Source organism: Mugil cephalus, chromosome 6 (genome assembly GCF_022458985.1).
Source record: "Mugil cephalus isolate CIBA_MC_2020 chromosome 6, CIBA_Mcephalus_1.1, whole genome shotgun sequence".
In the NCBI taxonomy this organism is placed as follows: domain Eukaryota; kingdom Metazoa; phylum Chordata; class Actinopteri; order Mugiliformes; family Mugilidae; genus Mugil; species Mugil cephalus.
In genome coordinates, this window is record NC_061775.1 from 17,682,489 (window position 1) to 17,709,916 (window position 27,428).

Below are 27,428 nucleotides of genomic sequence, written 5' to 3' on the forward strand. Positions count from 1 at the left end.
GAGACGAAGAGACCAGGTGTATTTCCACGGGTTATTCACGGGTTCTTTCAGTCATAAAATGCCAGGCTGGCGGCGTGTTTGTCTTTTATTCGGTCTCGTTGACACAATGAGCCGCTACTCTCGGGGTTTTTCATCCATTCTGCTCCCTACCAGTTGAAATGGACTCCGGCGGACCAAGATAGGTCTCCTTGGATTTGAGAGGAAAAACTTCTCTTCGACTGGAATAAAAACGGCAATATTTCCATTATTTAGGCTCTAGGGAAGCTCTTCCTTTCACGACAACATATCATTCACCTAGTAGCCAAGGTGTGTTTTTTTTGCATTCGCTCCTCACTCAGTAGCACCGTGATGCGGTTTTCGTGCCGCACTGAGATTCTCTCCAGCCCTGCACCTTTGTGGCGCAATACGCATGCGCGAACGGCGCCTTCACTTGTTATCGGGAAAAACACATATTTATTTTGGTCCTTTGGCTTGAACAGTATTTTATGGCAATACATGATCCAAAATGACTACAGTATCTCAAGATATCTTAGCCATACGACAGCAGATCAACAATAATTTTGGTCTTATTAAACAATGTCCTAATATGCCTAAAAATGCAGCATTATTGAACAACACGTTGAAGGTTACCTTAACGATTACGAGTCCGAGCAGTTGAATGTAGCATATAAGGAATGCATTGTGCTCGCAATTAGCTAGAAATCCCAACCGAGGAATGTTATATTATTATGACTACGTATTCTCATTAAGACTTTTTTAATTGACTGTGTTGTGATTCTTTAATACCAGAGTATTGTTTCCGATGTATATATGATGTATATAAACTACTACAGTGTGCAAATCTCATCCCCCAATGTAAATCATGATCTCAGATGAGACTTAAGGACCGTGTTTAATAATGTTTTGCAAATTTAATTGAGAAAAACAAAAGAAATACGTATGCAAATAGTATTTTATAAATAAATAAAATGAAAACCAAGCCTTGTACATACGAACTACATTTCCCGAAGCGCAAAATACGATTACGTCATCGGTGTGCGTCGGCGATTGTTTTGAACTGTTGGAAGATTTGACGCGAGGAGGTAATGTGTATTGCTGTCCATTTATATGAAGCATTCAGCTACTAAGAAGCTTCTCGGGATTTGTGGATCAGTTACGACATAGTGTTGGTTTAAAACGTGTAATTTTAAACTCAGTAAAACAGGAAATCTTCGTAAAACTTTAGTTTTAAAAATGCCGGTTTTAGAAAGAAGTCGTTCTTCATTTTTACATATTAGGCTAAAGTAGCGCGTTTAGCTTATTTTAGAATGGACCTGTATATTTATGTCTATTTTCTTGTGTTTACAGGTAGATAACTTTAAAATGTTTATGCCGAGAGCCCTGAAAGTGAAGAGACCTGCTCAGAGTTCAGGCCAAGTTTTGAATAAGAAAATCAAGTCTGATCAAGTGGAGGACAACAAAAGTAGCTCAGAGACACCTGCTGCACAGAAATCGGAAGTTTGTGAAGACAGCAAAACACAGGATGAGGTGGTACAAGCAGAAGTGGACGCTACTGCACAGTTGGGAGAAAACTCAGAACATGCAGAGGGACACGAGTCTTCCTCAGATGATGAAGAGGAACCAGTTAAATCATTCAGAAAGAGCCAGAGATGGCCTGAACCCGGGGAGCCTGTCTGTGTGATGTGCGGCCGCTATGGGGAGTATATCTGTGATGCCACTGACAACGACGTGTGCAGTCTTGAATGCAAAGCCAGCCATTTACTGAAAATGGGGATGGGGACTGGGGCAGATGCGTTCGAGCGTAAGGAGCAAAACAGTGATGAAAGGACTCCTCAGCCTCAGCAGACTGCGGCCGACACAGCGGCAGACTATTCTTACAGGGAAGATCCTTTCATATCGGGACTAACGGACGAGCAGGTGCAGCGAATTAAACAGGAGCTGGGCATTGAAACCCAGGGGAGGGACATCATGAGACCCATTGTAGAGTTTGAACACTGTGGCTTTCCCGCCACTTTAAGTAGCAACCTGAAAAAGGCCGGTTACGAGGCACCGACGCCCGTCCAGATGCAGATGGTGCCCGTTGGTCTTACGGGCAGGGATGTGATCGCGAGTGCGGACACGGGATCGGGAAAGACTGTGGCCTTTTTGCTGCCGGTGGTAGTGACGGCACTGGAGGTACAGTTGTGCAGCCGTTTATTAATTTACATTTACTATGCCACATGCCACCAAGATACCTTTTAGGTGAAACATTTTTTAATCTATAAGAACTTTTATGCTGAACTTTTATGTCAAACTTTACCATTTTAACAGCCTGACATGCAGTGCAGGGAATCTTGGCCATAATATGAATGTATGATTCATCAGATTCATCCGCCTGGTACAGTCAGAAAATAAAGGGAGATGAACAGAAAGAATAAAAATAATGGAGGAGAAGAGGGTGAGAGATAATCAGATGCAAACTTTAAATTTGTACCCACTTCAGTATTTTAGTTGACATAATATAGTACACATTAGCATGCATAACATATGAAAAACAACCTACATAGTCAGGAGAATTATTCCGATTTGTATTATTGTATAGGATTTTCCTGTATGTGTACAGCAGACATCTTCCTTTCTTAGTTACCAATTAGTAAGACACTAGACCTCCAGTATTTAACAGAGAAGCTGCCTTGAGGTGGAGGTAGGCCGTGTACGGAAATTCGGCTCAACACCTACGGGGCAAAGACGTCCGTCTGCAGAGGGAAGAGCCAAGAAAAAGAACTTTCATTACACAAATCTAAATGATTAAATTATGCATAAAACTTGTAATCTGTAACATCACTTCTGGTTTTAGAAGCCAGTGCAGAGTGTGCGCAGCCCAGTGACCGTGATCCTGACCCCCACCAGAGAATTGGCCATTCAAATCGAGAGACAGGCCAAGGAGCTGGTGATGGGACTCCCGAACATGAGAACCGCCCTGCTGGTCGGTGGCATGCCGCTCCCCCCTCAGCTTCACCGCCTCAAGAGCAGCATTAAGGTAAAAACTCTCCGTCCTAAAAGTAATTTCCTCTTCCCAGAGTCGAAGCATTGTCCCGTGCATTTTTGATTCCAAATCATTGTGTTGTTCTCCTCATGACCTCCTTCAGATCGTCATAGCGACCCCGGGGAGACTCATTGAGATCTTGAAGCAGAAAGCACTGCAGCTTGACAAAGTGAAGCTTGTGGTGGTTGATGAGGTATGACCAGTTGTGCCAAGTATGGAAGAAAAAACATTTACTGGAAGTTGCACTTCCATGAAAGCGGCCATAAGGACAGGGGGCTGTGAAAGAATAAATGACTACTGTGCTGAATTAAAATTAACCACGGAAGAGAGTAGTTTATTCACCTCTTTGAAGTTGTGCCCATCTAAATGAGCGTTTCCCATCAATTATTACGCTCTGGACAAACAAGTTTCAGCTAAGGAAATGTTTCAAAACATACTGTAAGAATGGAGAATTTTACAGAGCAATAACATTTATGGTTTTCCCCTTAGGTCGACACTATGTTGAAGATGGGCTTCCAGCAGCAGGTGCTGGAGGTTCTGGACCAAGTCCCCGAGCAACACCAGACTCTGCTGGCCTCGGCCACCATCCCAACATGGACGGAGGAGCTGGCTGCTCGGTTGGTCCACGACCCCGTACGTATCGTGATTGGTGAGAAGAACCAGCCCTGTGCCAACGTCAGGCAGATCCTGCTTTGGGTGGAGGAACCCTCCAAGAAGAAGAAGCTGTTTGAGATCCTCAATGTGGGTATTAAACTCACCGCGGTTTCCATTTTTACGTGTGATTTGGAGAGGCGCAGATTAAAAACACACACACTTCGGGGTGAAGTATCAGTGAAATACCCTGCTTTCCTTTAACTGGTTGTTGTTGTTTTTTTAGTTCTAATTGTAACAAAAATTGGTTACCTTCTAAATCGCTCAGTCTTGACACCCACTGGTGCCATCTTAGTGTTTTATTATCTGCCTGGCTGCTGGACATGGGAATTCCTTAAGCTCCAAGGACCAGTCTCCCCACTACACCATATTTAGACAGCCATTGCTGCAGCCCTGGCCCCAGTCTGGAGGAAATGGGTGGGCCCAGAGCCATGGCCCCACTCCAGGAATCCCAGCAATGGCCTCCACCATTTACACAAGGCAAGACAGGAAGAGTCTGCTTTAGTTAGCCCAGCGAAAAAGTGCTGTATGGCCATAGTGTGAGAAACAAGGACCCCTTTTCTTACAGGGATGTTGTTTTATTGATTTTTTTTAATGTTATTAATGACAGCTGTTTTTTAATTCAACTCAAGAGTGTAAGGTTGTTCTCTGAACAAGGAAAAGTGAGTGGGTGTGTAGGGTGGGATTTGGATGGGGCACTGCAGTAAAAATCAAAACTATGGAAATGAGTCAGAAACCAATTTTTTCAAAAAATTTCACAAGTTGGAGTGTCTGGAACCAGGATCCAGGGGTCTTTGGGACCTATGGGTTGAGGGGAGAGGCCTCTGTAGATCAGGCTTGTTCCAGTGGATCACACAGACACTGGATCAGTTTGGGGTCTAGTGTATTTGGAGGCCAGGTCAATGCCTTGTGCTGTTTTCTGTGTTTTTTGTGTCATTGCTGTGGGTTGGTGGTGCCTGGTCCTGTTCTAGGTGGGTTATACATGTCTAAGTAACAGCCACATGAATGCACGTCCAAAGGTTGTCACAAGATGGCAAATGTTATTCACGTCTCCTGTCAGTGGTTTTAATGTTGTGGCAGATCGGTGTATAATAATTGCCATAAAACTTAATCAGAAAAACAAAACACATTCTCCCTGTAGACTTCAGAGTGGGAAGAACTCAATTATAATGTGACCAACCATGCTGTGCAAGGCAAAAACAAGTGTTAAGGCATTACCTGAAATTTACTAGGACAAGACTTGTCAATGACAAGACACAAAGCGAGACCAGGTAATAAGAGGAAGTATTCACTCACCTATTTTTGCACTTGTGTTCTCGGTGAAACTGTTGGTAAACACATTTTTAACTGCAGTAAATACAGCCAAACACTTAAATGTGAAGGATGTCACTGCTGACAGCAGAGCCATAATTGTCACCTTTAAAATTAAGGTCTGGAAATCATCCTCTAGCCCAGTAACATACACACACACACACGCAGATTTAGTGTGTGAATTAGTTTTGTATGGAAATGCTGTGAAATCTAGTGTTAATCTTCTCTTGATTTCCCAGGACGGTAAGCTGTACCAGCCTCCAGTGGTGGTGTTTGTGGACTGTAAACTGGGTGCTGATCTCCTGTGTGAGGCGGTCGCCAAGGTGACGGGCCTGACTACTGTGGCCATCCACTCCGACAAGAGCCAGTGGGAGCGCAACCGCATCCTCAGGGTGAGGCCGGTGGCAGACACACAAGGGGATAAAGACCAGTGCTCCCATGTTTGGTGTCCAAGAGTGTTGCTCCTGATTTAGTTGTAGCTCGAAGTTGACCTAACTTGTGTCTGTTGTTCAATTCAAATGCAGACAAAACAGTGAGTTTTTCATTCACTCAATTTGTGTTTAAAGAACCAGTAATTACCATTAAAGGTTAAGTCATATTTACTTTGGCTTATTGATTGTATCAGATGGAAATATACTAGGTGTTACATGCAGTTTGTTGTATATCTTGGGAACTTTTGATGCTTAACTCTGCGGTTTGTAGGTCAATAAAACAGTAGATTTTATTGTAGAATTTATTGTAAAACTAAGCTCGCCTCTCAGTGTAATGTTTTCTCTGCTGCGTCTTCAGGGTCTGCTGGATGGGGACTTTGAAGTGGTGATCAGTACAGGTGTGCTCGGCAGAGGGCTGGACCTAGTCAACGTCAGATTGGTGGTTAACTTTGACATGCCAAACACGATGGATGAGTACGTCCACCAGGTTAGTCAACCAGCACTGCGTAGCACTAACTTACATACAGTGTTTTTCACATATTTCTGACAAGGTAGATGTAAAAAGATAATCATGCTGCATCAGGAATATCAAAATGTCCCCTCTGTCATCTCAGGTGGGTAGAGCAGGTCGGCTGGGGCACAGAGGAACAGCCATCACCTTCCTCAACAACAACAACAAACGGCTGTTCCTGGAGGTGGTGAACCGGGTCAAACCCACGGGGTCCATTCTTCCCCCTCAGCTCCTGAACTCACCCCACCTCCACGAGCAGCAGAGGAGGGCGAGGCAGAAAACCAAGACGGGACCCGAGGACACGCTGGTCACCAAGAGCAACCTCCTGGACATCATAAAAAAACACGACCGTCGCAAGAAGTAGCAAATTCCTCCAGTGATTCGTGCAACGGTGCTGTCTATTTATTGAGTAAATGCAAGATGTTTAGTTTGTATATTGCTTTGTTGAAGAAGAAAAAAAAATAAATATGAATTTGGTGTAGTCTGACTGCAAGTTTTGTGATCCACATAAATAAACCCAGATGAAACATATGCTTTTTTTAGGTATTGTATCATAAAACTCAAATCAATTTTCAAACCCAAAGCAGAAGACTGTAAAGAATATAAAAGTTTATTCTTGACAAAAAACAAAACAATATAAAAAACAACCAAAACTCATCATTCTCAGGAGGTTTTTCCTTTTTAATTTTCTATTCCCCAATGAAGATAGAGGTTGAGAATATTAGCTTTTATTTAAACTGTGGAGATTACATCACTTTTTAAACGGTTGAGTGCTAAATTTAGAAGCGGAAACATGATTAGCTCATATTTTGCCCTACCAGTTACAGTCCTCAACTGTAATGAGGTCCTAATATACTTTAATCATGCTGCCACCTAGCGTCAGTCTAAAGTCCCTGCATGTTTTAGCCATGATATGACGTAATGACGTCCGGATTTTCAGCCAATCAGCAGTAAGTGACGGAGACGATTTGAAATCGAGGCGGGCGAAGGCGGAAGCGAAGAAGAAGAGGCATTTGACAATAAACAAAAGTCGCTCTGTCACTTAGTGTTGCTGATATTTTACACGAATGGATTTACATTCACTTTTAAATAGCATACCGAGTCATACTTGCGTTTATTTTTTTATATATGTTCATCTTTGGGTAAAGCGGTTACCGTTAACTAACTAATTTTAACGTCTGTTTTGTTTTTTATCAACCGATAGCCATGTCGATATTTAGCGTACAAGCTAGGAAGCAAACAGCTTATTATGAGCTAATGTCAACATCCACGACCAGGACGCCCGCCAGAGAGCGGCTAACGGAGAAAAAGGCGACAGACACGACGATGGGTCGGAGTGAGGTGACATCCGGAGAGTCTGCCGGTGAAGAAAGCAGGTTGTCCGATAATAGAAGCCGGGTGGTAAACAGGACTTACGTCGTGTCTGCTATGTCAAAAGTCGGCACCGGGCAACACACCCCTCACAGACACCGGCTCACCCTGCAGAGGAGGTCGAGGAGGAAGACCGGGGCCGAAGAGAAAACGATGGGTGAGAGCAGCCAGGACACCACGCCAGCTCCGGAGAAAAGGTTGACTCTGCAGCGCAGGACCAGGACCCCCTCCGCGGATAAAAGTGCACTCGGGCGGCGCGAGGTCGGCGGCGCTGGTCCGCAGCCGAAAGTCCTCGGTGAGCCAAACGGCAGGACTCCCGGAATATTTAGGTCCGCGAGTTTGAGAGAAACCTCCGCAAAGACTAAAGGCGTGGACACCGCGACTCACGTGGGAACGCAGGTGAAGTTGGCACACGACAGGACGCCCTCCTCCATCGGTAAACACCTGGAGGACCAGGCCCACATCTTTAAGACCCCCACTAAAAAGACGCCATTCGAGAGAATCGCCGCTAAAAGAGACGTGTTCGAGAGACTGGCGGGGAAAGAAGCTCCTAAGCAGGTGCTGGGCAAATCCGCAAGTCTGGAAAGGGCCAAATCTCGAGCGGAGGACGCCAAACCTGTCCCAGCTCCCAGGGTCAGCAAGGCCCCGGCAGGTGTGCACAAACCCAGCGGCGCTCCGCAGGCCAGAAAGACAACCACGAGCCAAAAGGCAGAGGCGATCCAGACCGGGACATCTGCTTCGGCTCCGGCGCCCACTGAAATACTCCGGTCTCGTCCCAGCGAGGCCCCGGACCAGCAGGATTCGTTTAAGATGGAAAACAGTGCTGTGACAGTGGCTGTCCGCGTCCGTCCTTTCAATGCCAGGTTTGCGATGCGCAATTCATCACGCGCGCGACAGTGTACACAAAGACTGATTATTATACCAAACATCTGCGTACGATCAGGATTAAATCTGTTTCAGCGCTCTTAATTTGAAATGTAAACCAGCAGAGGCTGCCCAATTGACTTTTTGTCCAGATGCCAATTTTGGTGTTGATACATGGCAAATGACTCAAGGCGCCGTTGTCCAACCTGGACCCGGACACAAAAACTCCCTGCAGCAGTCCAGTAGCAGTTGTTCTGCTGTGGTGGATCGTTCATTTTTTAACAAAGCGACCGGTTCATTGTGTCTATTTTAAAAGAATTTGCACGCTTTTCGTGATTTGGGGTTTTCCGGATAAAGTCTCATTGTCAGCTAGCTACACATACACACCATTTAAGAATAGTTACAGCAAGGGTGTCAAACTCAATCACAAACAGGACTAACATTTATTGAGCTGTCTAGCACTAACAATGATTCAACCAGAAATACTGAATTTGAACTGACTGCGACAACTTTTTCTGCATACGAGATGAATAATTTTATTCAAAACATCAAGCAAAATAAGAATGTTGCTACACGTTGCTACATGTAGGCTATATCAGTGAGTCAAAATGACAAAAAGACGTGTCTCATATCAAAGCTATATTACTCAGTTAAGTTAAGTTTTAGGGTTGATAAGTCGATGCTGCTGTTGCCTCCCCCTTAGACAACAGGTCACCCTCACCCTCATTAAGTTTCACGCATTTTATTTATATTTTTCATTAAGTTTCTAAAAATGCTCATCTCTTTGTTTTCTGGCGGGATGTCTCAACGTTTTCTCCTGGTCGGTGTGTCAGTGTCTTGTTTCAGGTTTTGTGTCGTTGCAATCCTCAAAACAGCGCAGAGACTGTCATCAGTGATGCAACATTAGTATAGGGTACATACTAATAAAAGTCTACACTATAGGATTTTATTTTAAGTCCACCATACGCACGGTGGGCCACATAAAAGGACGGCCTTGGGTGTGACACATCTGAGTTAATTTCAGTGCACACTGGCCAATGCTGATAGATCTGTTATAGGCCATTATCAGCCAAATGATATAACTCAATTCAAGCTCTTGAAAAACAGCAGCTTAGCTGAGGCCACACAATGCGCATTTTTATAATTTACAGACGCCATTATATACAGTATAGTGTCAGTGAATAAATCACGGAAGACAAAACATGTGTCTGAAAGTGTGTCTTTCTATATTTTGTTCCGTTACAGGGAGAAGGCAGAGAAGGCATCGCGTGTCATCTTCATGAACGGCCAGGAAACTGTCGTCCAGCATCCGGTCTCCAAACAGAGCTACTCCTTCACGTACGACTTCTCTCTCTGCTCAGTGGACGACAGTGATCCCACATTCGCAGGTCAGAGGACGGTGTACGAGACTCTGGCCAAACCTCTTCTGCTGAGGGCCTTCGAAGGCTTTAACGCCTGCCTCTTCGCTTACGGCCAGACGGGCTCTGGCAAATCATACACGTTAGTAGTTTTGTTTTTGTCACTTTTTGATCCCGCTCTCCGCCTTTTGCCCTTTTGCTTGTCTGTCGAAGTGTTTTTGAAAATGGAATCCGTCATTGTGACTCGTTCAACCTTGCAGGATGATGGGCTTTGAGGAGGAGGCTGGCGTTATCCCGCGATTCTGCCAGGACCTTTTTTCTAGATTGGCCTCTATGGAAAACGAAGAGGTAACACGTCGGCCTATTTTAATTGTCTCATTCACATCTACTTGGGTAAAAAAAAAAAGGCTATTATGTGTGTATGAAATGTCTTTTCAGTTTGCAAACAAACAAAGCATCAGTTAACATTCTCATATTTCAGGTGAAATGTCATATCGAGATGAGCTACTTTGAAGTGTACAACGAGAAGATCCATGACCTGCTGGTGGCCAGAGATGAGCCAAACCAGAGGAGGATGCCCGTGAGTAGATCCTGACTTGAGAGAACCTAATGTTTCCTGCACCTGGCTACATTCACCTGGACACATTTTCCCCCCTGGTTATAATTTAATGCAGATTGCTACTGTTGTCTCAAATAACCTGGGATTATATTAAATCATGATTTCACTTGTTTTTTCAGCTGAGAGTGAGGGAGCATCCTGTCCACGGTCCTTATGTCGCTGAGCTCTCCGCGTGAGAAACCCCTCTCTTCCATATTTCACATATTTATTCTTCAGTAAAAGGCAGAAGAATATTCCTGGAGCCCATGCTTTGCAGAATTGCTCACTTTATGATTTCTTTACAGGAATGTGGTGAGCTCTTACAATGACATTCAGGTAGGTTGAATTGTGGATTCTTTTAAAGAGAGAACAACGTTAAATGCTCAAGCAAGTTCAGGGTTCAGTGTCGAGTACAACAAGCATCACAGGCACCAGCGTTTGACTAAATGTGAATGTCTTGAAAGCGGTGCAGTGCAATGCATTGAACATAAAAGTAAGATTTCACGCTGAGGGAATCAGTCCTAACGTTGAGTGTCCTTCGTTTTTAAGGGTTGGCTGGAGCTGGGCAACAAGCAAAGAGCCACCGCAGCCACAGGGATGAACGACAAGAGCTCCAGATCTCACTCTGTCTTCACCCTGGTTATGACCCAAATGAAGGTAACACGACTCTTAACACGACTGCACGCCTAGATATAAACGGCACCGATTTATTTCACCTCAGCTTTTGCAATTTTTTAAGGAAGAATGCAAAATACTGAATGTTCACCAGTCCAGTTGTCTGTGTTCTTGTGTGCAGACTGAGTTTGTGGAGGGAGAAGAACATGACCACAGTATCACCAGTAGGATCAACCTGATCGATCTGGCTGGCAGCGAACGCTGTAGCTCTGCTCAAACAAGTGGAGACCGACTCAGGGTACACACACACACACACACACACACACACACACACACACGGCTATTGCTCAAAAAAGTAATAAAGTTTTTCTTATTTATTATCTCTTTTCTCTCTAGCTGTGATTTAGAACTGATATTAGGCAAGATTCTTGATGAGCAAGTCAATTCTTCTCATATTTTACTTTAGCAGTTACATCATACAGTGTCCAAAACTGTCTATTATTACAGAAGGTTCGGTTTTATTTACATTGCAGTTGCAGTTTCATTAAGTTAGTCATTCCGTGTGATTACAGGAAGGCGCCAGCATCAACAAATCCCTGCTAACACTTGGAAAGGTCATCTCTGCCTTATCGGAACAGGCACTGAGCAGGAAGAAGATCTTCATACCGTACAGAGAGTCTGTCCTTACATGGTGGGAAGATTGTGCGAATGAATGCAACAATGTTCTTTATTAACCCATTTAAAAAAAAAAAAATAAAAAATTATGTCAAACATAAATAAAAGTTGTGAGACAAATGCATATATTTTGAATTGACTTCTGTGAACAAAAGCACATATACAGGTGTAACGTAGTGCCTATAAAATGGAAAATATAAATAATTTGGCGCATTTAAGCAAATGAAAAACAGTCCTGCAAAGCAGTATTCTGACCCACAGTGGTTAAGCAGATCTGGATTAGCGTTGTCAGCGCAGAAGGATAATCTTGACCCATTTGAATTTTCTCCTGCAGGCTGCTGAAAGAAAGCCTCGGTGGCAACTCGAAGACGGCCATGATCGCCACCGTGAGCCCCGCTGGCAGCAACGTGGAGGAAAGCCTGAGCACTCTGCGCTACGCCCAGCAGGCCCGCACAATCATTAACATAGCAAAGGTCAACGAGGACACCAACGCCAAGCTCATCAGAGGTCAGACGTCTATTATGATTATCTTCAAATACCGCAAATTGTGATTTTGCGGTACAGTCTTAATCTATCCAAGTCTTAAATAGAGCAGAAATAAAAACGCATATTTTCTATTTCAGTATATTATGAAATTGTGGGTATACAGTTGAATTCCCACTGTTTTTTTTAAACAGTCTTTGCCGACGTCCGATATGTGCGGCCGATTTTTCTGAGCCAATATTTGGAGCTGATATTGCTTTTTCTCACTCCATTTACATGAAAAAAAAATGACACAATGATAGTCACAATTTGACCAAAACCAGAAACAGTTATTGAACTCAAAGATTATTTAACGCTATACAAAATACACAGGTAAAAAGAGGCACAGCACATTTTCTAGCGTCCAGCTGCACGCACTCTGCTAGTGGGGGAGGGGCAATGTATGGGCTGCACGGTCAGCGTATATATATATATGTGTGTGTGTGTGTGTATATCAACTAATGCTAATACCAATGAAGACGCAAATATCAGCCTGATATATTGCCCGAATGTTATATTGATATAATGATATATTTTTTTTTATGATCTTAACCGACCTATTTTTTCTTAAATACCTGTAACGTTATTTGTGCGCCAGAGCCAAAGTGTTTTTCTGTCCATTAAAAAGCCCCGGCACTAACTGTTCAAGCTTCTGCTTCCGACGGGGGAACATATCCTTGGATGTGGAAAGAAAGGCAGCGCTAACAAAAGACTTTGCTGCCTTCAGAAAAAAAAAGCCGTCATGATCTTGAAAACATTCTTTTCCGATAAGCGACGTTCACTTTTTTTTTCCCATAACCGCACAAATGGCCCCGCACCTGCATTTGCAAAGAAAAGAAAATGTGTTATCATAATCCTGGCCTCAACAGCTGTGTTCTGCATTTATGCACTGGCAAGACCTCGCAATACTAAGAGGATGTTTTAAACAAACTGCCTCCATCTCTCTTCATTAGGTTAATACAAACACAGTCATTTCACTCTTAGTCTTTGTTTACCGTCCGTAATCTCCTCCTTCATTTTCCTCTCTCACCGCCTTTGTCTAAAGTTTCTTTTTCTTTATATTTGAATGTCTTTGTGTTAGTGGCTTGCTCTTGATCTTCTCCCTCCTTCTCTCCCGCATACCCTCCTCCTCTCTACCCATTTATCCTTCACCAGCTCTTGCACCACCCAGTTGAAATTAAAGCGTGGCCCTAACCTTGCCTCCAGGCCTTATTTATGCACTGTCAGCTGCACATGGCGTCTGACTGTCATGCAAGTATTATTTTTCACAAGCGGACCCTGCTGCTGTTTGATGTTTTTAGCACTAAGGGGAGCTCTTGCTGCAGAATTCGCTCGCGTCCGTCAATGAGACAATCCTCAAAGCGAATGTGCCTCAGACATAATAAATCAGTAAACTGTCTACGATGAGTGACGTCGCCGAGCGAGTTCACTGACAAAATCTGAATATTAGACTTTTTATGTTACTCCGTGTGATTTTTATGGTGAGCGATTTTGCTCGTTTCGGCAATGTTTATGTAAATTTAAAAAAAAAAAGTGTTTCAGACAAACTATCTGTGTGTTTCAGAGCTGAAGGCAGAGGTGGAGAAACTGCGAGCTGCCCAGATGAGCTCCCAGGGCGTTGAACCCGACAGAGTCAGGCTGTTCCAGCAGGAGATCACCACCCTGAGGAACAAACTGTGCCAGCAAGAGAGAGAGATGGTCGAGGCCAACCGGTCAGCATCACTGCAATAATTAAAAAAGACTTTTTTTTTTTTTTTTGGTAGAAGATGAGTCAAAGTGAAAGCTAACATTTTAGAGAAACCTCATTTCTCCAATGTCATTTTCATAGTCCTCTGCATGTATTTATTTTTTAATTAACATTGTGCATATGTTTGCACAGATTTTCTGATTATAAAGATTAACTAATTTTAAATTTATAAATTTGCAAAAACAGAAGTGAACATACTGCAAGGTGGATGTTTTTTTTTTCTTTTCCTTTTTTATACAAATTTCAGGAAGTGAGCAAATACAGGATGCATCTTAGAAACTCATGGTCGCATTTTTGATGTTAGGTGATTCAACTTCGGTTTTTATTTTACTTTCTCGCAGGGCGTGGAGAGAGAAACTCGAGCAAGCGGAAATTCGCAAACGCGAAGAGACCAAAGAGTTGCAGGTAACTTTTAGTATAATTTAAAAAAAGTCTGTTTTTCTAACTTCCACCGTACCACTGGTCATTTCATTGCACGCGACAGTGTATGAACCTTACTGAATCAGAGAGGAAGTAGAAAGAGCAGCTTTGTAAGTATTTCTTGCTCCGTGTATAAAGAAAGCAGGTGTGACGTTCAAAGTGGACAACCGCCTCCCCAACCTGGTGAATCTGAACGAGGATCCCCAGCTGTCCGAGATGCTCCTCTACATGATCAAAGAGGGTCGGACCACAGTGGGAAAGCTCAAACCTGGCTCCAGACATGACATCCAGCTCACGGGAGCTCTCATTGCCGATCAGCACTGGTGAGTACTAACCTCTGGAGTCGGGCGTGAAAACGAAAAGCCTTTTGTTCCGTTGAATAAATGTTACAGAGTCTGTTTTTCATTCCTGTCAGTCTTGCGTGTGTGCTTATTTAAAAAGTGCACAAGTGCAGTAAGTAAGCGAATGAATGTGGGCCCGGATTATTTAAATAAACTGTATTTAGAAAAAAAACGGTATAAGTGTCAGTGTGACATGAATGATGCCTGTGGTAAATGACTCATCTAATTTTAGTTCTAATGGAAGTTATATAAATTTCTTTTTTTTTTTTTTTAAGTGTTATATCCAACGCCCATGACACTGTCAGCATCACTCCTATGGAAAATGCCAAGACATTCGTCAATGGGAACCTCATCTCTGCGTCCACCGTCTTGCACCATGTAAGTGTTTTCCTAGCTTTCCAGAAAGTTTGCCTCTTCAACGATCAGGTATAACATTATGACCACCTTTGTAACCTCCAAAACAGTTTGTGACTCATTAGAGAATGGACCCACTGAGGGTGTCCTGTGGTGTCTGGAAACAGGATGTTAGTGGGGGTCTTTGGGTCCTGTGGGGTGAGGTGAGGGGTCTCTGTGGATCACATGTGTTCTCTGGTCTGGTCTAGGTGGGTGGTACATGTCTAAGTAACATCCGCACGACTGCCAGGTCCAAACGTTTCCCAGCAGAACATTGAACTGTCACAAGACGGTCAATGATATCTACATCTCCTATCAGTGGTCATAATGTTGTGGCTGATCGGTGTACTATGGTGGAACTCAAGTATGGGCTGTGTTTTTTTTTTTTTTTTTTTAAATAAATAAAAGACGCAAAATATTTTTTCTTTGAATCTCCTGTACCTGTTTTTCTTGGTTTCCAGGGCGACAGGGTGATCCTCGGCGGCGACCACTACTTCCGCTTCAATCACCCCGCGGAGGTGCAGTCTGGGAAGCGAGTATCGTGCTGGACGGGCGCAGGCGACGGCGGTCAGAAGGACTTTGAATTTGCCAAAAATGAGCTGCTCGCAGCCCAAAGAGCGCAGTGAGTGGGGAGAGAAATCTGATAAGATGACTAATGTCTCGCAGCGTACCAGCGCTCCCCTGTGAGATATTCTTCAAAATCTTGCCATTTACGTTTTTTGTGTGCGTCCCAGGCTCGAGGCGGAAATTGAAGAGGCCCATTTGAAAGCGAAGGAGGAAATGATGCAGGGGATCCAGATGGCAAAGGAGGTGGCTCAGAAAGAGCTCTCTGACCAGAAGGCGCTTTACGAGGAAAAGATACGGGCCCTGGAGAGAGAGCTGGTAAACAAGACTACTAATACTGTCCTATGCTTTCTATTATTAAAGGACTGGTTAATAGCCTGGTACATTTTCTACACACAGTATAATATGATCATTCCGACCAGTGGCCTGTTTCTTAGCGGCGTCTCGACGTTTCTGTCGCAGTTCTTAGTCAGTTTCTCTGCAGGTTTTCCGTAACCCTTGCGTCCTACGTTGCATTTGTACAGTACCATAAGGTCAGGGTAGGTTTCTGCACATCCTCAAACATTTCATGTGAGTCACGCCAACATTCCTCCAGAATGACGAGAACGAACGCAAGCGTCAGCAGGAGCTGGACCGGCAGAGGGTGGCCAGCCAGATGGCCAAGCTCAAGACGGCCAAGATGGAGCTGGAGCAGGAGGTTGACACCCAGAAGAAACGCCTCCGCCTGCACCTGGAGACTCAGGTCAGGATAACATTTGGTTTTCTGGGTTTTGGACAGTTTCTCACACATACACAAACTCAGCCTCTCCGCTTCGTGCAGCTGTCAGTGTCTAGAATTTTAACATTTCTTAATCCTATTTTTAGCTTTTTAACAGATGAGTTAATCAACTGAGCCATGAGCACCCAGTATGATCAATTAACTTACCTAACGTTATTTACCCTTTATTATAGGGAATACAGTATCAAACACTATGTGGTACTGTATGGATAAAAGTGTAAATGACTTTAGGAGGAGCAGGCTTACAGAGATCAATCTACAAAATCCATAACTTACTAAAGGGTTCTTCTTTCTGTCACCTCGCATTTGTCTTTTCTTGTTCCCCAAGTCCTTATACTGTAATATTGAATGACATCACCTCCAGCATGTGCTCACTCCCGTGATTTCTGTTGATGTTATATAAACATACGAGGCTTAAGCAAACATGCTGACACCGGGTTTTATTTTTAAGCGACGCGCCGCGTCTCTTGCTCCTAGATGGAGCGTGCCTTCGGGGGCAGAGTGTTTTGGCCTTATGGTTTTTAATATTGTTTACATCACCACGATTCACTCCAGGCGATGGAAGAACACCGCGTGTGCCAGGCGAAGATTGTTGAGGCCCTGGAGGCGGAGAAGAGGAAGATCGGCGAAGAGCTGGAGATGATGCAGAAGAGAAGAGCTCTGAGGGAAAACCACACTCCCAGAAACGGTGAGAGTGTTTTGAGTCTCTGCAGAACTGATCGCGGAGTTCGTGAAACACTGTGACAGGTCACAACCTGCGAGAGGAGTTTCAGCTGGGTGGCGCTTGTCCTAATTAGCCTTAGGCCTCCAAGTGAAGGGTTTGCCAGGAGCTGAAATAAGTTTAATTGGTGCAGAGAAGGATTTGGACAAGAAATATGTCATATTTGGCAGCGGGGTATATTATTAGGTAATAAACTTGGTGATGATAAACAATGAAACCTTGCAGAGTAAGACATTTAAATCTCATTAAATTGCATGAACAACCAGTATCTAAATATATTTTTTATTTGTCATTCACACTGATCCCCTTATATTATATATACATATATATATTTTATCCAAGTCCTTGATATATTTTCTTGAATATCATCATTCGTGAGCCACTCTACCTTAACCAAAAGAGGGAAGAGAACAGTTTGAAGGACAAACTTCCCAGGTTGACATGTTTTGGATTAATATCGTCTCTGTGCAGTATCACTTGAGTTAATGGGTAACTCATCTAACACTGTTTGAATTGTTCTCATAAGAATCCCTACAGTGTAGGTAGGGAGAGACCGTCCAGATACTCGTTGAGCCGGGGCCCGTCGGTTGCCTGTGAAGGTAATGTTTTATTTTTGCGTTGCAGCCTCCCCGCAGTGGGACGCCATGAAGTTGTCCTTGATGATCGAGGAAGCCAATAAAATCAGCGCAAAGCTGAGGAAACACACAGTCTTCAGCAGGTATGAGAAAAAAAAAACCAAAAAAAAAACAAGATCGGATATTACGCTGTTTGGACAACGACTTTAACCTGGCGAGACAGATTTTTTTACGCAGAACAATATGGAAATCTGACACAATCTGAAATAATTGTGAAAAAAATGCTTGGCAGGTGATTGGGTGAACCGTCTGTTTAATACTCTCAGTCATGAACGTAAACCCGTCAGATCAATTATTCATATGGGTAGTTGGAGTGCACAACATGCAACAGAGTGAGAAGCTTTGAAAGCAAGCAACCTGTCAGTGTCACTAGCTTTGTAGTTGACATGATTGTAGATGGATCGTAGTGTCTGTCTTTGTAAGAGGAGCTGGCACATAAAAAGGCCTCTCATGTCTGTCGTCACTTCGGGCATGCCCATAGCACGGTGGCGGATTAGTCTGCACTCGCGTGATTCAACATAAAAGCCTGGCAAGATGGACTGTCGAGCAATTTTACACATCTTCATCAAGAGTCGCCACAGATCGCTTCTGCTCTTCCCTGTTTTAGGCACGAAAGCGCTGACGATGAGAACCGCGAGCAGAGGGCTCCGCTGCAAGTGCGCGTTCAAAACACGAAGCTGGGAGTCTCCACTTTCTGGAGCCTGGACAAGTTCCAGAACAACATGGCCGCCATGAGGGATCTCGAGCAGGTTTGCCTTCGATCTATTTGAATTGATGAATGTTTCAAAGTTCTGAAACGTGTTAAGAGGTGGGGATCTCTTTGACACGTCAACAAGACGTGGCAGTATCTGTGCAGTTTAAGGTTCTGCGTCAGTTTGACGGCGTAGTTACGGCAATAGTCCAGACCCTAACGCCGCAGCCTGACGTGCACCTCCCCAGAAATGTGACTACACGTTGCGGCGACACAGACTGCAAAAGCTGGGACTGTATTTCCGCTTTAGTATTTCCATATGCTTCTCTAGGGTAACAAGACATCCTCTTTTTGAGACCTAAAAATTTGTCAAACTCAGACTTCTTTTCATTTTTTTAATTGATTATTTTGGATCAATAAAGATGGAACACACAAAGGCAAGTTTAAGCCTACAAACGTTTATAGATATAGATTATAAATTTTGGCAAAGTTTCAGTCACCATTGTTCAAAGTAAAGCAGGAAGTAGTAACCCATCTGGCGAAAAAGACAGCGCCAACTAGTGTTTGGGTGGTGTTTTTACAGAGCGAGCCAGACTGACAAGTAGACTACGCCGTCTGTCCTGTAGAGGTATAAAACGCAGTCAACACTTGACTTATTAAACGTTCCAAAAAAGGCAGTGAATTCTGATCAAAACTTTTGCCATCTCAAATTTTCGCGTGAACGTTGTTAGGTTTTTAAATTGTTGACAGTGTTTTCCCCAATTTCTATGTCTTTTCTTTACAATAACAAATGGTCTGTGGTTGTGGCATTTTACTATTGAATCATGGAAAACCTATGTCCTATGATACAATTTAACAGGAAGCTTGTGCTTGAACGTGTTTATTTGTCTTGCCCAGCATCCCAATTAGATAACACGCGCTCCGTGTCGACTGGAGCGCACTCGGCCTATCTCTTCCTCATTCCGCATATTCGGAGCCTGACATCAGCTCGCGCTCAATGGCCGCTTTCCCAGACGTTTGACCTTATTTACCGTCCAGAATGGGTTGTTTTATGTTGTCTGACGGAGGGGAAGCCGCCTCACTTTGCTGCACTTTTCTCATTAAGTTGTGTAAATGAGACCGGGCATGTCAGCAGTAGTTCACTCTCCGCAGGGGGATTCCACCTCTAAAGATGACGACGTGTTTTATGACCCCGATGATGAGTGGGAGCAAGATATATCGGCCTCCTCCGCTTCCGCCTCCTCCTCCTCCTTCTCTCGCCGAAGGTAATTATCCAGCTCTTCTCTGCCCATCCATCAACCCCTCTTTCCTTAACGTTAAATTTCAGGAAATTAATTGGTTGTTCTATTGCTTGAAATACGCTTGTAGGAAGGTAGGAAAAGCAAACACCTTTACCCGAGGGAAGTAAAAGGACTGTCCCTTTGCGTCTCGGTTGTCACGGATTGGACGGGCGATGTTTTTTTTTTTTTTTTTTTTTTTTCCCTTTAGCGTGCATGTCTTGAATTCACAGCTCTCACGCCAGACTCTTTTGATTTTTGACAATATTCTAGGCAGAGGGATGTTTATGTAATGAGCTCAGATGAAACATGGAACAATATTTCGGGGGAAGACTTTGGTTATTTTCACTACCTCCTCCTCCTAGTTTCCAGCAGTGTGATTCACAAACCTGGCATTTTGACATTCCGCAACCTCGCACATATTTTTAACGTGAAGTCCGTCCCTTTTTCTTTTCCTGAGAAGTTAAATTAAAGTGGGTGCCCGCGCCGCAGAGTGTTTACTCGGTTTATTTCATGTCCGTGAAGACCGGGCCGAGGTGTGGAAGTGAAAATGGGAAGATGGGCCGCATTCGATTCCCATAACCTGTGCGCACACACAGCACCTGCTGTGCACGCAGAACCCCCAACATTTTCCCCCCTCTTCGCGTCGGTGTTGTTCTTGTCGAGCGCTTCTATTAGACCCCGGCCAAATGAAACAAGACACAGCGTCTGTGGTTCTGTCATGTTTCTCTCTCCGACTCATTAAATCTAAGATTCATGACTGTTGACTGACCTTCCCGCCTCTGAATAAGTGAAGTTTATTTTCCTACTGTCCCATTACATGTGGGTTTACCAGAAATTCCAGGGAAATAGCACCTTTGAAATCACATTACCTTAAACATGTCCATAACTAATAGGGGGTAAATGTCAGCAAATGAATAATAACGGAGAACAAAGAATGTAACACACGCACGAAAAAATATTGGCGCAGTGCGGACACATCTCTAGCTGCAACGAGGATAATTACTTTAACACCTGTTGGTATTAAAAACGGTAATTCTATACGAGCGCATTAGCTGCATTTCTTAGAGAAATGTGAATGCGTAGGCGGCTGGCTCACAGGGTTTCTGGTTGTTTTTTTTTCTTGCAGAAGCAGGAGTATGCTGAAGAGCAGGAGAATCTCAGGCCGTCTCTACGAGATCCGGGTTCATCCCATTCAGAGCCTCCACAATGCCTCCTCGCAGTCTGCTGGTAAGGCGCCCAACAAAATTTACTTTAAAGCTTTTTTTTTTTATGTGAAATGAAAGTTCAGACTCGGCGTACAAATTAGGATTGAACTGGTTGTTAAAAATATGTACCGATCCCAGTTGCTATCAAGTTTTGATGAGCATCCACTGCACCAATGTAGAAAAAGGACACAGGTTACTATATAAATAAACCTACTTTAATAAAGTTTAAAGAGAAAATAAAGATCTAATGCTACCCTTGAATTTGTGACATTGTCAAACTGTCCCAAGAACGTTTTACGAAGCCATCTCTGCACGCACCCTCTCTTCACTACTTTGCCTTCACCAGGACTGATGGGTGTGCTCCAGCCTCGCTCCAACCACTCCAGCACCTCAGATCCCGGCACGCCCGGCATCTGCAAGGAACTGATCGGCCAGTCGGTGTCTCGTCTGCGCGGTTGCAGCGGGACGGAGGAGAGCATGGCGGACAGGCTGATCTCCGATCTGAACCTGATATACACGGCGGCCCAAACCATATCCGACCTGTACGACGGCCTGGACGACGACAGCCAGCACAGCGGTGAGTTTTAATGCCGGTTAACCATAGACGATTAAAAAAAAAAAATATTTATTACTTTTATATTTTTGGATGACACGCCAATTAATCCAATTTTGATGCAGTGTTTTCAGCATTTTTCTTTTCGCACAAACTTATATAATGATTTTTTTCCCCTTGCAGTGTTTGTTTGCAACATAGTCGCTCAGACTGAGCTGGTCAAGGCCACCGCAGCCATAGAGAGCGCAGTATTTGTAACCATGCAGTGGCTGGCCAGCGTTAAACCCTCCTCCGGCCTGCTCTACACCATCGCCGAGGAGCTCAAGAGCCAGGTCAAGAAGATGGGAGGATTCTTCCAGATTCTTATTCAGGTAAACGCACACAAACGCAAAAATATATCACGCGTTAAATGCTAAGCAGTGACATGATACTGGAATTTTCTTGGGACTTTCCGTACATGCATAGGTTGAAAAGCATGCAAAATCTAAGCCGACAAATGATTTTCAATTTGGCATAGTTTGGAGACGGGGCCGCTAATCAAAATGCAGAGCATTGATTGACGGGTCTTAGCTCTGAGCTGTTTGAGCTCTGTCTATGGAAATGGCAAAGCAGAGGGAATTCTCAACCTTGAGCCCCAAACAGAACATGAATATATGGAAAATAAATCTAAATTCCTTACCAGTCCCGGCACCTAAACACACTATTTTCCCCCCTCGATCCTGATTTTCAATATTTCTGGCGTTTTAATTTATTTACTGACCCTTCAGACTTTGCCGGCCGTTGTGTTGGTGCGCTCGCATCGATTCGCCATTAAATCAATTTTAATTTAACCTGTTTGTCAGTTTGTTTATGCCGACTTGATGTTGACTGAAAGCAATATTTTTTTTTTTTTCCTCCCCGTCCAGGGTTGCGAATCGGAGATCACGTCGATGGTGTTGGAGGCGCGGAGGAAGAGCAGCCAGTGCCTGGATGCGGCGCTGCTCGCGCTCGGCCACCTGGCGGCGGTGACAGGCATGCCGTTAAACGTCCTGGGGCCGGGCGCCCGGGCCACGGGCAAGGTAACGCTGCCAATAATACCGTAGCAGCCAGTATCTCTGTTAAGGCCCAGAGCTTCATTGTAATCAAGCCCCACTCTTCACAGTAGCAGAGAATGCAATATTACCTGTGTTGATCTCAGAGCAAAGTTAATGATCTGCTTGATTTGCTTATATGCTAGTGCAACTTGAGAAAATTACGGTGTGGCATGTATTTTTTATTTTTATTTTTTTTAATTTATGTTCAGCTCAGTAATGGGCGTATACAATTTATTTATTTATTTATTTTTTTTAAATTTTCTTAAAACCCGTCAGAGCAACCTTGTATTGTCACGGCGCACTGTATCCATCTGAATCTTTTATTTGTGCCACTTGTAACCTACGATTGAATCTTTTCCAGCAAACTGCGGTTACATGTCTGCTGAAGGGAACCGACAAGGGAGTCCGCTCTCTCTTAGAGGAGAGCCTCACCGTCACCAGGGAAATGTTGCGAGAGGCTCAGCTGGCCTATCCCCGGAACCCAGTAAGAGATCATAATCATTTACAATCCGGTGTCCTCCGCCCTGTTTCAATTGCAGCAGAGAAATGTTATTTTATCCATCCTATCACGCGGTTTCTCACGACCAGCGTCGTAAATATAGTTCAGGTTGATAACTTCCTCAAAAGGCGTAAGTGATTTGTTGCACGGTTTTTTGCCCGTCATCTCTGTTTGCAGGTCCTGCAGAGCCTAAAATCCAAGACCCTCGACGCGGCTCGAGCTCTGCAGAACTACATGTACGGCCACATCGCGGTGAGTTGACGTTTTAGGAAACAAATCCGTTTGTTCATGTCTTTTATTTGCCTCGCGTCTGATGTTGTTTATTCACACGATGGCGCTGCAATGTGATCCGCCGAGCGTAGTAACCGACCGAGAAGGACTGTTATTCGAGTTCAACAGCCAAACAATGACACAAACTCGGAATCCATTGACACGCATTCCCGAACAGCTGCGAAGTTAAGTGTTGTGACGCACCCGGCCCACGGCCGGTAATTTGCCGGTGTCGGGCAACTCCGCGAGCGTCATTGTGTGACCATTGTTTTTGCGGCCGTCAGACAGATGACGGGGGCAAATTTTTATTTTTTTTTTGTCTTCACCACATCCGTACGTTTAAATACATTAATATTGTCACAACAACATGATCGTCTAGAATGAATAAACTGCATCCAGCATGGTTTACGAGAGGCCAGCTCTGTGCGTTGGTTTGTAGCTCTTTCTTTCTTGCTTCCTAGCTCTCCCCTCCCCTTTTTTTTTTTTTTAATTCCTATTTACGGAGGCAGGGCTGTGTACAAACACCGGACTGTTTTTTACTGCACGCACAGAACAGACTGCAGACCTTGAAGAGATATTCACGGAATACTACAAAAAGGAGCACTGCTTACTCTGCCTTAAACTAGACAAGCACACCACAACACTGTGTATATTCTATATTCGACTTTTGGTATCACTACAGTATGTACCGATCAGGCATAACATTATAACCACCGATAGAAGTAAAACATATTGACCATTTTGTGACAATTCAATGTTCTGCTGGGAAGCTTTTGAACCTGGCATTCGTGTGGATGTTATTCAGACATAAACCACCCACCTTGACCAGACCAGACCAGACCCCCCCACCCCATAGCAATGATGGCAGCAGCCTGACGCAGCCACACACACAAAAACAGTTTAGGAACAACTCAAAAAACATGAAGTACAGCACAAGGTGTTGACCTGGCTTCTAAATTCACCAGATCCCAAACTGATCCAGTATCTGTGGGATGCATTGAAACAAGCCTGATCCACAGAGGCCTCTCCCCTCAACCCACAGGGCCTAAAAAAAAAAAAAACCCACTAACACTAACAACATCCTGTTGTCAGACACCGCAGGACACCCTCACAAGGACCATGTCCATTTTCTGATGACTCACAACTGTTTTGGAGGCATCGTAATGTCATGCACGATAGGTGTATAGTCAAAACAATATTGTATATTAGATAATTTATTAACTTTTAAAAACTGTAAACACTAGACAGACATTTGCTGTGGTCACAACTGAAAAATTATACAATGCAGCATCAGCGGCTTCATTACAAAAACCTGCTGGTTCTCGCCTGCTCGAGCACAGCTGCCAGACGAGCTCTCCTCGTTATGTAACGGTTAAAACAATCTTCCATCTTGACACAGGCTTAAATGTCACAGATTAATACCCACTTCCACAAAGATGCCACTCAGCCTTTATTGCCCCTGTAAAGCTCAGCGCTCCGTGAGCTTATCTCTCCGCAGTCATCCCTCGACGGTCGTTGGCGTAATGAATGTGTTGAATGAAGTGGCATAAGTCAGAGCGAGCAGGCTTGTTTGCCGTTATCTTGGCCACACAAGGCAGCAGTTGTTTGTTTTTTTGTTTTGTTTTTTGTTCTATGTTAAAACCTGAAATTGACACATAAAGTTGCGGGGACATCTTGCTGCCCACATTGTCGTTGCAGTCAAATAAACCTGAGTTACGGCCGCCAACGGCCACTTTCAAAGTGTTTCAGGTGTAAACGTCTATGTCTATGTAAATATGTTTATATATTTGATCTTAAATGCAAAAATAAAAGCGACGAGAATATCGAACTGAATTCGCCACAGCCACGAGTCTGGGCCTGTGGCCACGGTTAGCAGAAGGCTAAACAATTAGCAGCATTAAATATATATATAACAAATCAACCAACATTATTTAACCATTCATTACAATCCCGTTACATAGATTAGTAAACGATCTGTCCGTGAGACGTATCACAGGCTTGAGATCCAACTCGAGGCCAATGGAGTGGAAAAGTTTTCTCCACGTCTTAAACATTTCATTCCATGCTTTATTGCGTTTCTGGAAAAAAAAAAAAAGTCTCTTTTGTTAACTTGAGCTGCTTTGCTGTATATACAATTGTTGCCAGTGCTGGAAAAATCCAAGTTTTCCTACAGGGTTTTCCACCAATGAATCTGGATTTTCCGATACCTTAAGTGGCGTCCATGTGCATCTGCGTGCGCGCAGTAGCCAATAGGACGGACTTCTTTCTGAAATTACCTGTCGCCGGCCAAAGTCTCCTGTCAGAGGCTGGGCTTTCTGAAGTTTGGAGCCAGGAGGAAGTGCACGGCACTCTTTGAGAGCGCACTTTGCATCATGTCAAAATTTATTTATCTTTTTAATGGATTTTTTTTTTTCCCCCTGTGATGGCAAAAATATTGCCTACCCCCTCAGCTTTAAATTTGATACATGTTTATTTTACACAAAAATGTGGATTTATTGAAGGCCCTCTGGAAAAGTTTAGCAGGGGAATGTTAGAGCAATTAGTTAAGAAACAGTAGTTAGAGCTGCTACAGCTGAGTTGGCTTTGAATAAAGATTTTCAAATGCAAAACTGACCAGTGTCTCGATAAGTGATTCAAAAGTGTGTAGATTGTAATTTTTTGTATGCATTTTAAGAGATGAATTTGATTTTCTCACATTCGAGAACTGTTTATTCACCGTAACTTGTTTTCATTTCTTGGGTGTGTTCGTGTTTTCAAACAGGAGAGAGACTCCGACCCAGAGGAGATAAAGGAAGGGGAGGAGGAGGAGGGCTCGGCTTCTCATTTGCAAAGATTGAGGACGACTTCGACCAAACTGTTCCAGTTGAACCAGGCCATCAGGCAGCTGCACTCCTCTCTGACTGCAACCTTGCGAGGTGAAGCTTTTAACTCGCACGCAGCGTTATCCAGAGTGATTTACGCTGCATCCATCCCCATGTGACGGAGGCCAGATGTGATAAACAGCTGTTATCATTTTCTCTTTCATTATCGTTATTAATTAGTAAATGAAATTGTTTTTTTTTTTTTTTAAATTGCCATCGCTGAAATGTGTTTTGATCTTAATATATTCTTATTATAATACTTGATTTTGATGGAGGTATAACTCATGTGTTGATGTATCACTCATCCACCTACCGTCCTCCTTCCAGGAAGAGACAGGAATTCCGAGCTCGGCAGCTGCAGAGAGCTGATCTCCTCTTCCGCGAACGCCGTCGACGAGCTGATCACCGGCCTGTCCACGGACGCGGCAGTGACCCAGACCCTGCGGCTGCCCCGTCTTCAGACCGCGGTGTCCGCTCGGGACGAGGTCCACTCAGCCCTGCGGTCCCTGTCCTCCTCCTGGAACCAAGAGGCGTTGGCAGAGAGCAGGAGTTCAGCTGGTTCTGAGAAGGGCGCGGAAGACGAAGCGTCGAGCGTAGATAGAGCTCCCACTCACAGTTCTGTTAGAAATCGGGTTGTGAGTAAGATGGTGTACTCCCTCACGCCGGGCGCTTTGTCCAATGGCAGTCCACACTGGGTGTAACGTGTATTTAATCTGTTGTTTTATGGTGTGTACGGTGTAAACATGAATCAATGGCATTAAGAAAACCTTAAGGTGAGCACCCTGCAGGATTGTGGGTAATATTTTGTATCGTAACCCCACCGGCAGCAAACACTAGACACCGCTTTTACGTAGCATATCATATTCACAACAGCTGCAACTCCGATAATTGTGCTGTGTCTGATGCGGGTTGTGTGCAGGAAACAGGCATCGAGTTACATATTCAAGGTTCTTTACCTATATTTGTTGTAATGGGCCTTTTGACGCAGTAAAGCTATTCTTGACACAAAGACTTAAGTCACCTTAACAGATGGAGTTTAACAGTCATTACTTGTGGATAAACACAATTAGGCTGGAACTAGCTGTAGGGAAAACGTGTTTATGCTGTAACAGGCTTTCACAGATGTACTATATTATTTTTCTGATTCTTCTGCTGCGTCTTATTAATTTAAACATGTAACATTTCAATACTCAGCAGCTCAGGTACGCTGTTTTGTAAAAGCTAATAGCAGACTTCACGTTTTCATCCTTGTATAAGGGCTTTTTTTTTTGTTCTCACATGAATCATTTTTTCTTGTATTTTACAGTTTGCACTCAGGGGAGACTTGTATATTTTGGGGTTTCTTCTTAATACACGTACTTTAACAAAGCGCTCTTCTGTTTTATGTCCTTTTTGTTCTTTATGTCTCTTGGTTAAAAAAAAAGAAAAAAGTTTGTTATGTCATGTAGCTTGTTTTACCAGTATA

General features: G+C 43.8%; 2 protein-coding genes across 5 annotated transcripts; both read left to right on the forward strand.

Annotated features, from left to right (window-relative positions):
* The first annotated feature begins 177 nt into the window (after positions 1-177).
* ddx59 (DEAD (Asp-Glu-Ala-Asp) box polypeptide 59) lies at positions 178-6,416 on the forward strand. 4 transcript variants are annotated; one of them, XM_047586954.1, is made up of 8 exons: positions 178-306; positions 1,348-2,175; positions 2,837-3,019; positions 3,129-3,218; positions 3,515-3,766; positions 5,227-5,379; positions 5,777-5,905; positions 6,033-6,416. In XM_047586954.1, exons 2-8 carry the CDS (start codon positions 1,363-1,365, stop codon positions 6,291-6,293), a joined length of 1,881 nt encoding a protein of 626 aa, XP_047442910.1. In that variant the 5' UTR covers positions 178-306; positions 1,348-1,362; the 3' UTR covers positions 6,294-6,416. The 4 variants fall into 4 exon arrangements, with proteins under 4 accessions (XP_047442910.1, XP_047442909.1, XP_047442908.1 ...); XM_047586953.1 differs by lacking the exon at positions 178-306 and adding an exon at positions 1,016-1,082; XM_047586952.1 differs by lacking the exon at positions 178-306 and having other exon boundaries at positions 1,116-2,175; positions 2,840-3,019.
* A 408-nt stretch (positions 6,417-6,824) lies between these two features.
* On the forward strand, positions 6,825-27,336 carry kif14 (kinesin family member 14). Its single transcript, XM_047586606.1, has 29 exons — positions 6,825-8,163; positions 9,410-9,664; positions 9,783-9,870; positions 10,004-10,102; positions 10,261-10,313; positions 10,426-10,456; positions 10,670-10,777; positions 10,917-11,033; positions 11,308-11,426; positions 11,745-11,917; positions 13,497-13,644; positions 14,021-14,084; positions 14,238-14,422; positions 14,716-14,818; positions 15,295-15,455; positions 15,568-15,715; positions 15,993-16,139; positions 16,731-16,863; positions 17,521-17,614; positions 18,139-18,280; positions 19,375-19,487; positions 20,629-20,729; positions 21,054-21,284; positions 21,444-21,631; positions 22,166-22,318; positions 22,695-22,817; positions 23,010-23,084; positions 25,864-26,017; positions 26,291-27,336. The coding sequence occupies exons 1-29, from the start codon at positions 7,136-7,138 to the stop codon at positions 26,662-26,664; spliced, it is 4,908 nt and encodes a 1,635-aa protein (XP_047442562.1). The 5' UTR covers positions 6,825-7,135; the 3' UTR covers positions 26,665-27,336.
* The last annotated feature ends 92 nt before the right edge of the window (positions 27,337-27,428 follow it).

Coding starts and splice junctions, on each gene's coding strand:
- kif14 (XM_047586606.1), top strand. CDS start 7,136: ATGTCGATATTTAGCGTACAAGCTAGGAAGCAAACAGCTTATTATGAG. Junction 14,819..15,294: donor CGTCCACCGTCTTGCACCAT/GTAAGTGTTTTC, acceptor CTTGGTTTCCAG/GGCGACAGGGTGATCCTCGG. Junction 20,730..21,053: donor TGCCTCCTCGCAGTCTGCTG/GTAAGGCGCCCA, acceptor TGCCTTCACCAG/GACTGATGGGTGTGCTCCAG.
- ddx59 (XM_047586951.1), top strand. CDS start 1,324: ATGTCTATTTTCTTGTGTTTACAGGTAGATAACTTTAAAATGTTTATG. Junction 3,020..3,128: donor GCCTCAAGAGCAGCATTAAG/GTAAAAACTCTC, acceptor GACCTCCTTCAG/ATCGTCATAGCGACCCCGGG. Junction 5,380..5,776: donor AGCGCAACCGCATCCTCAGG/GTGAGGCCGGTG, acceptor CTGCGTCTTCAG/GGTCTGCTGGATGGGGACTT.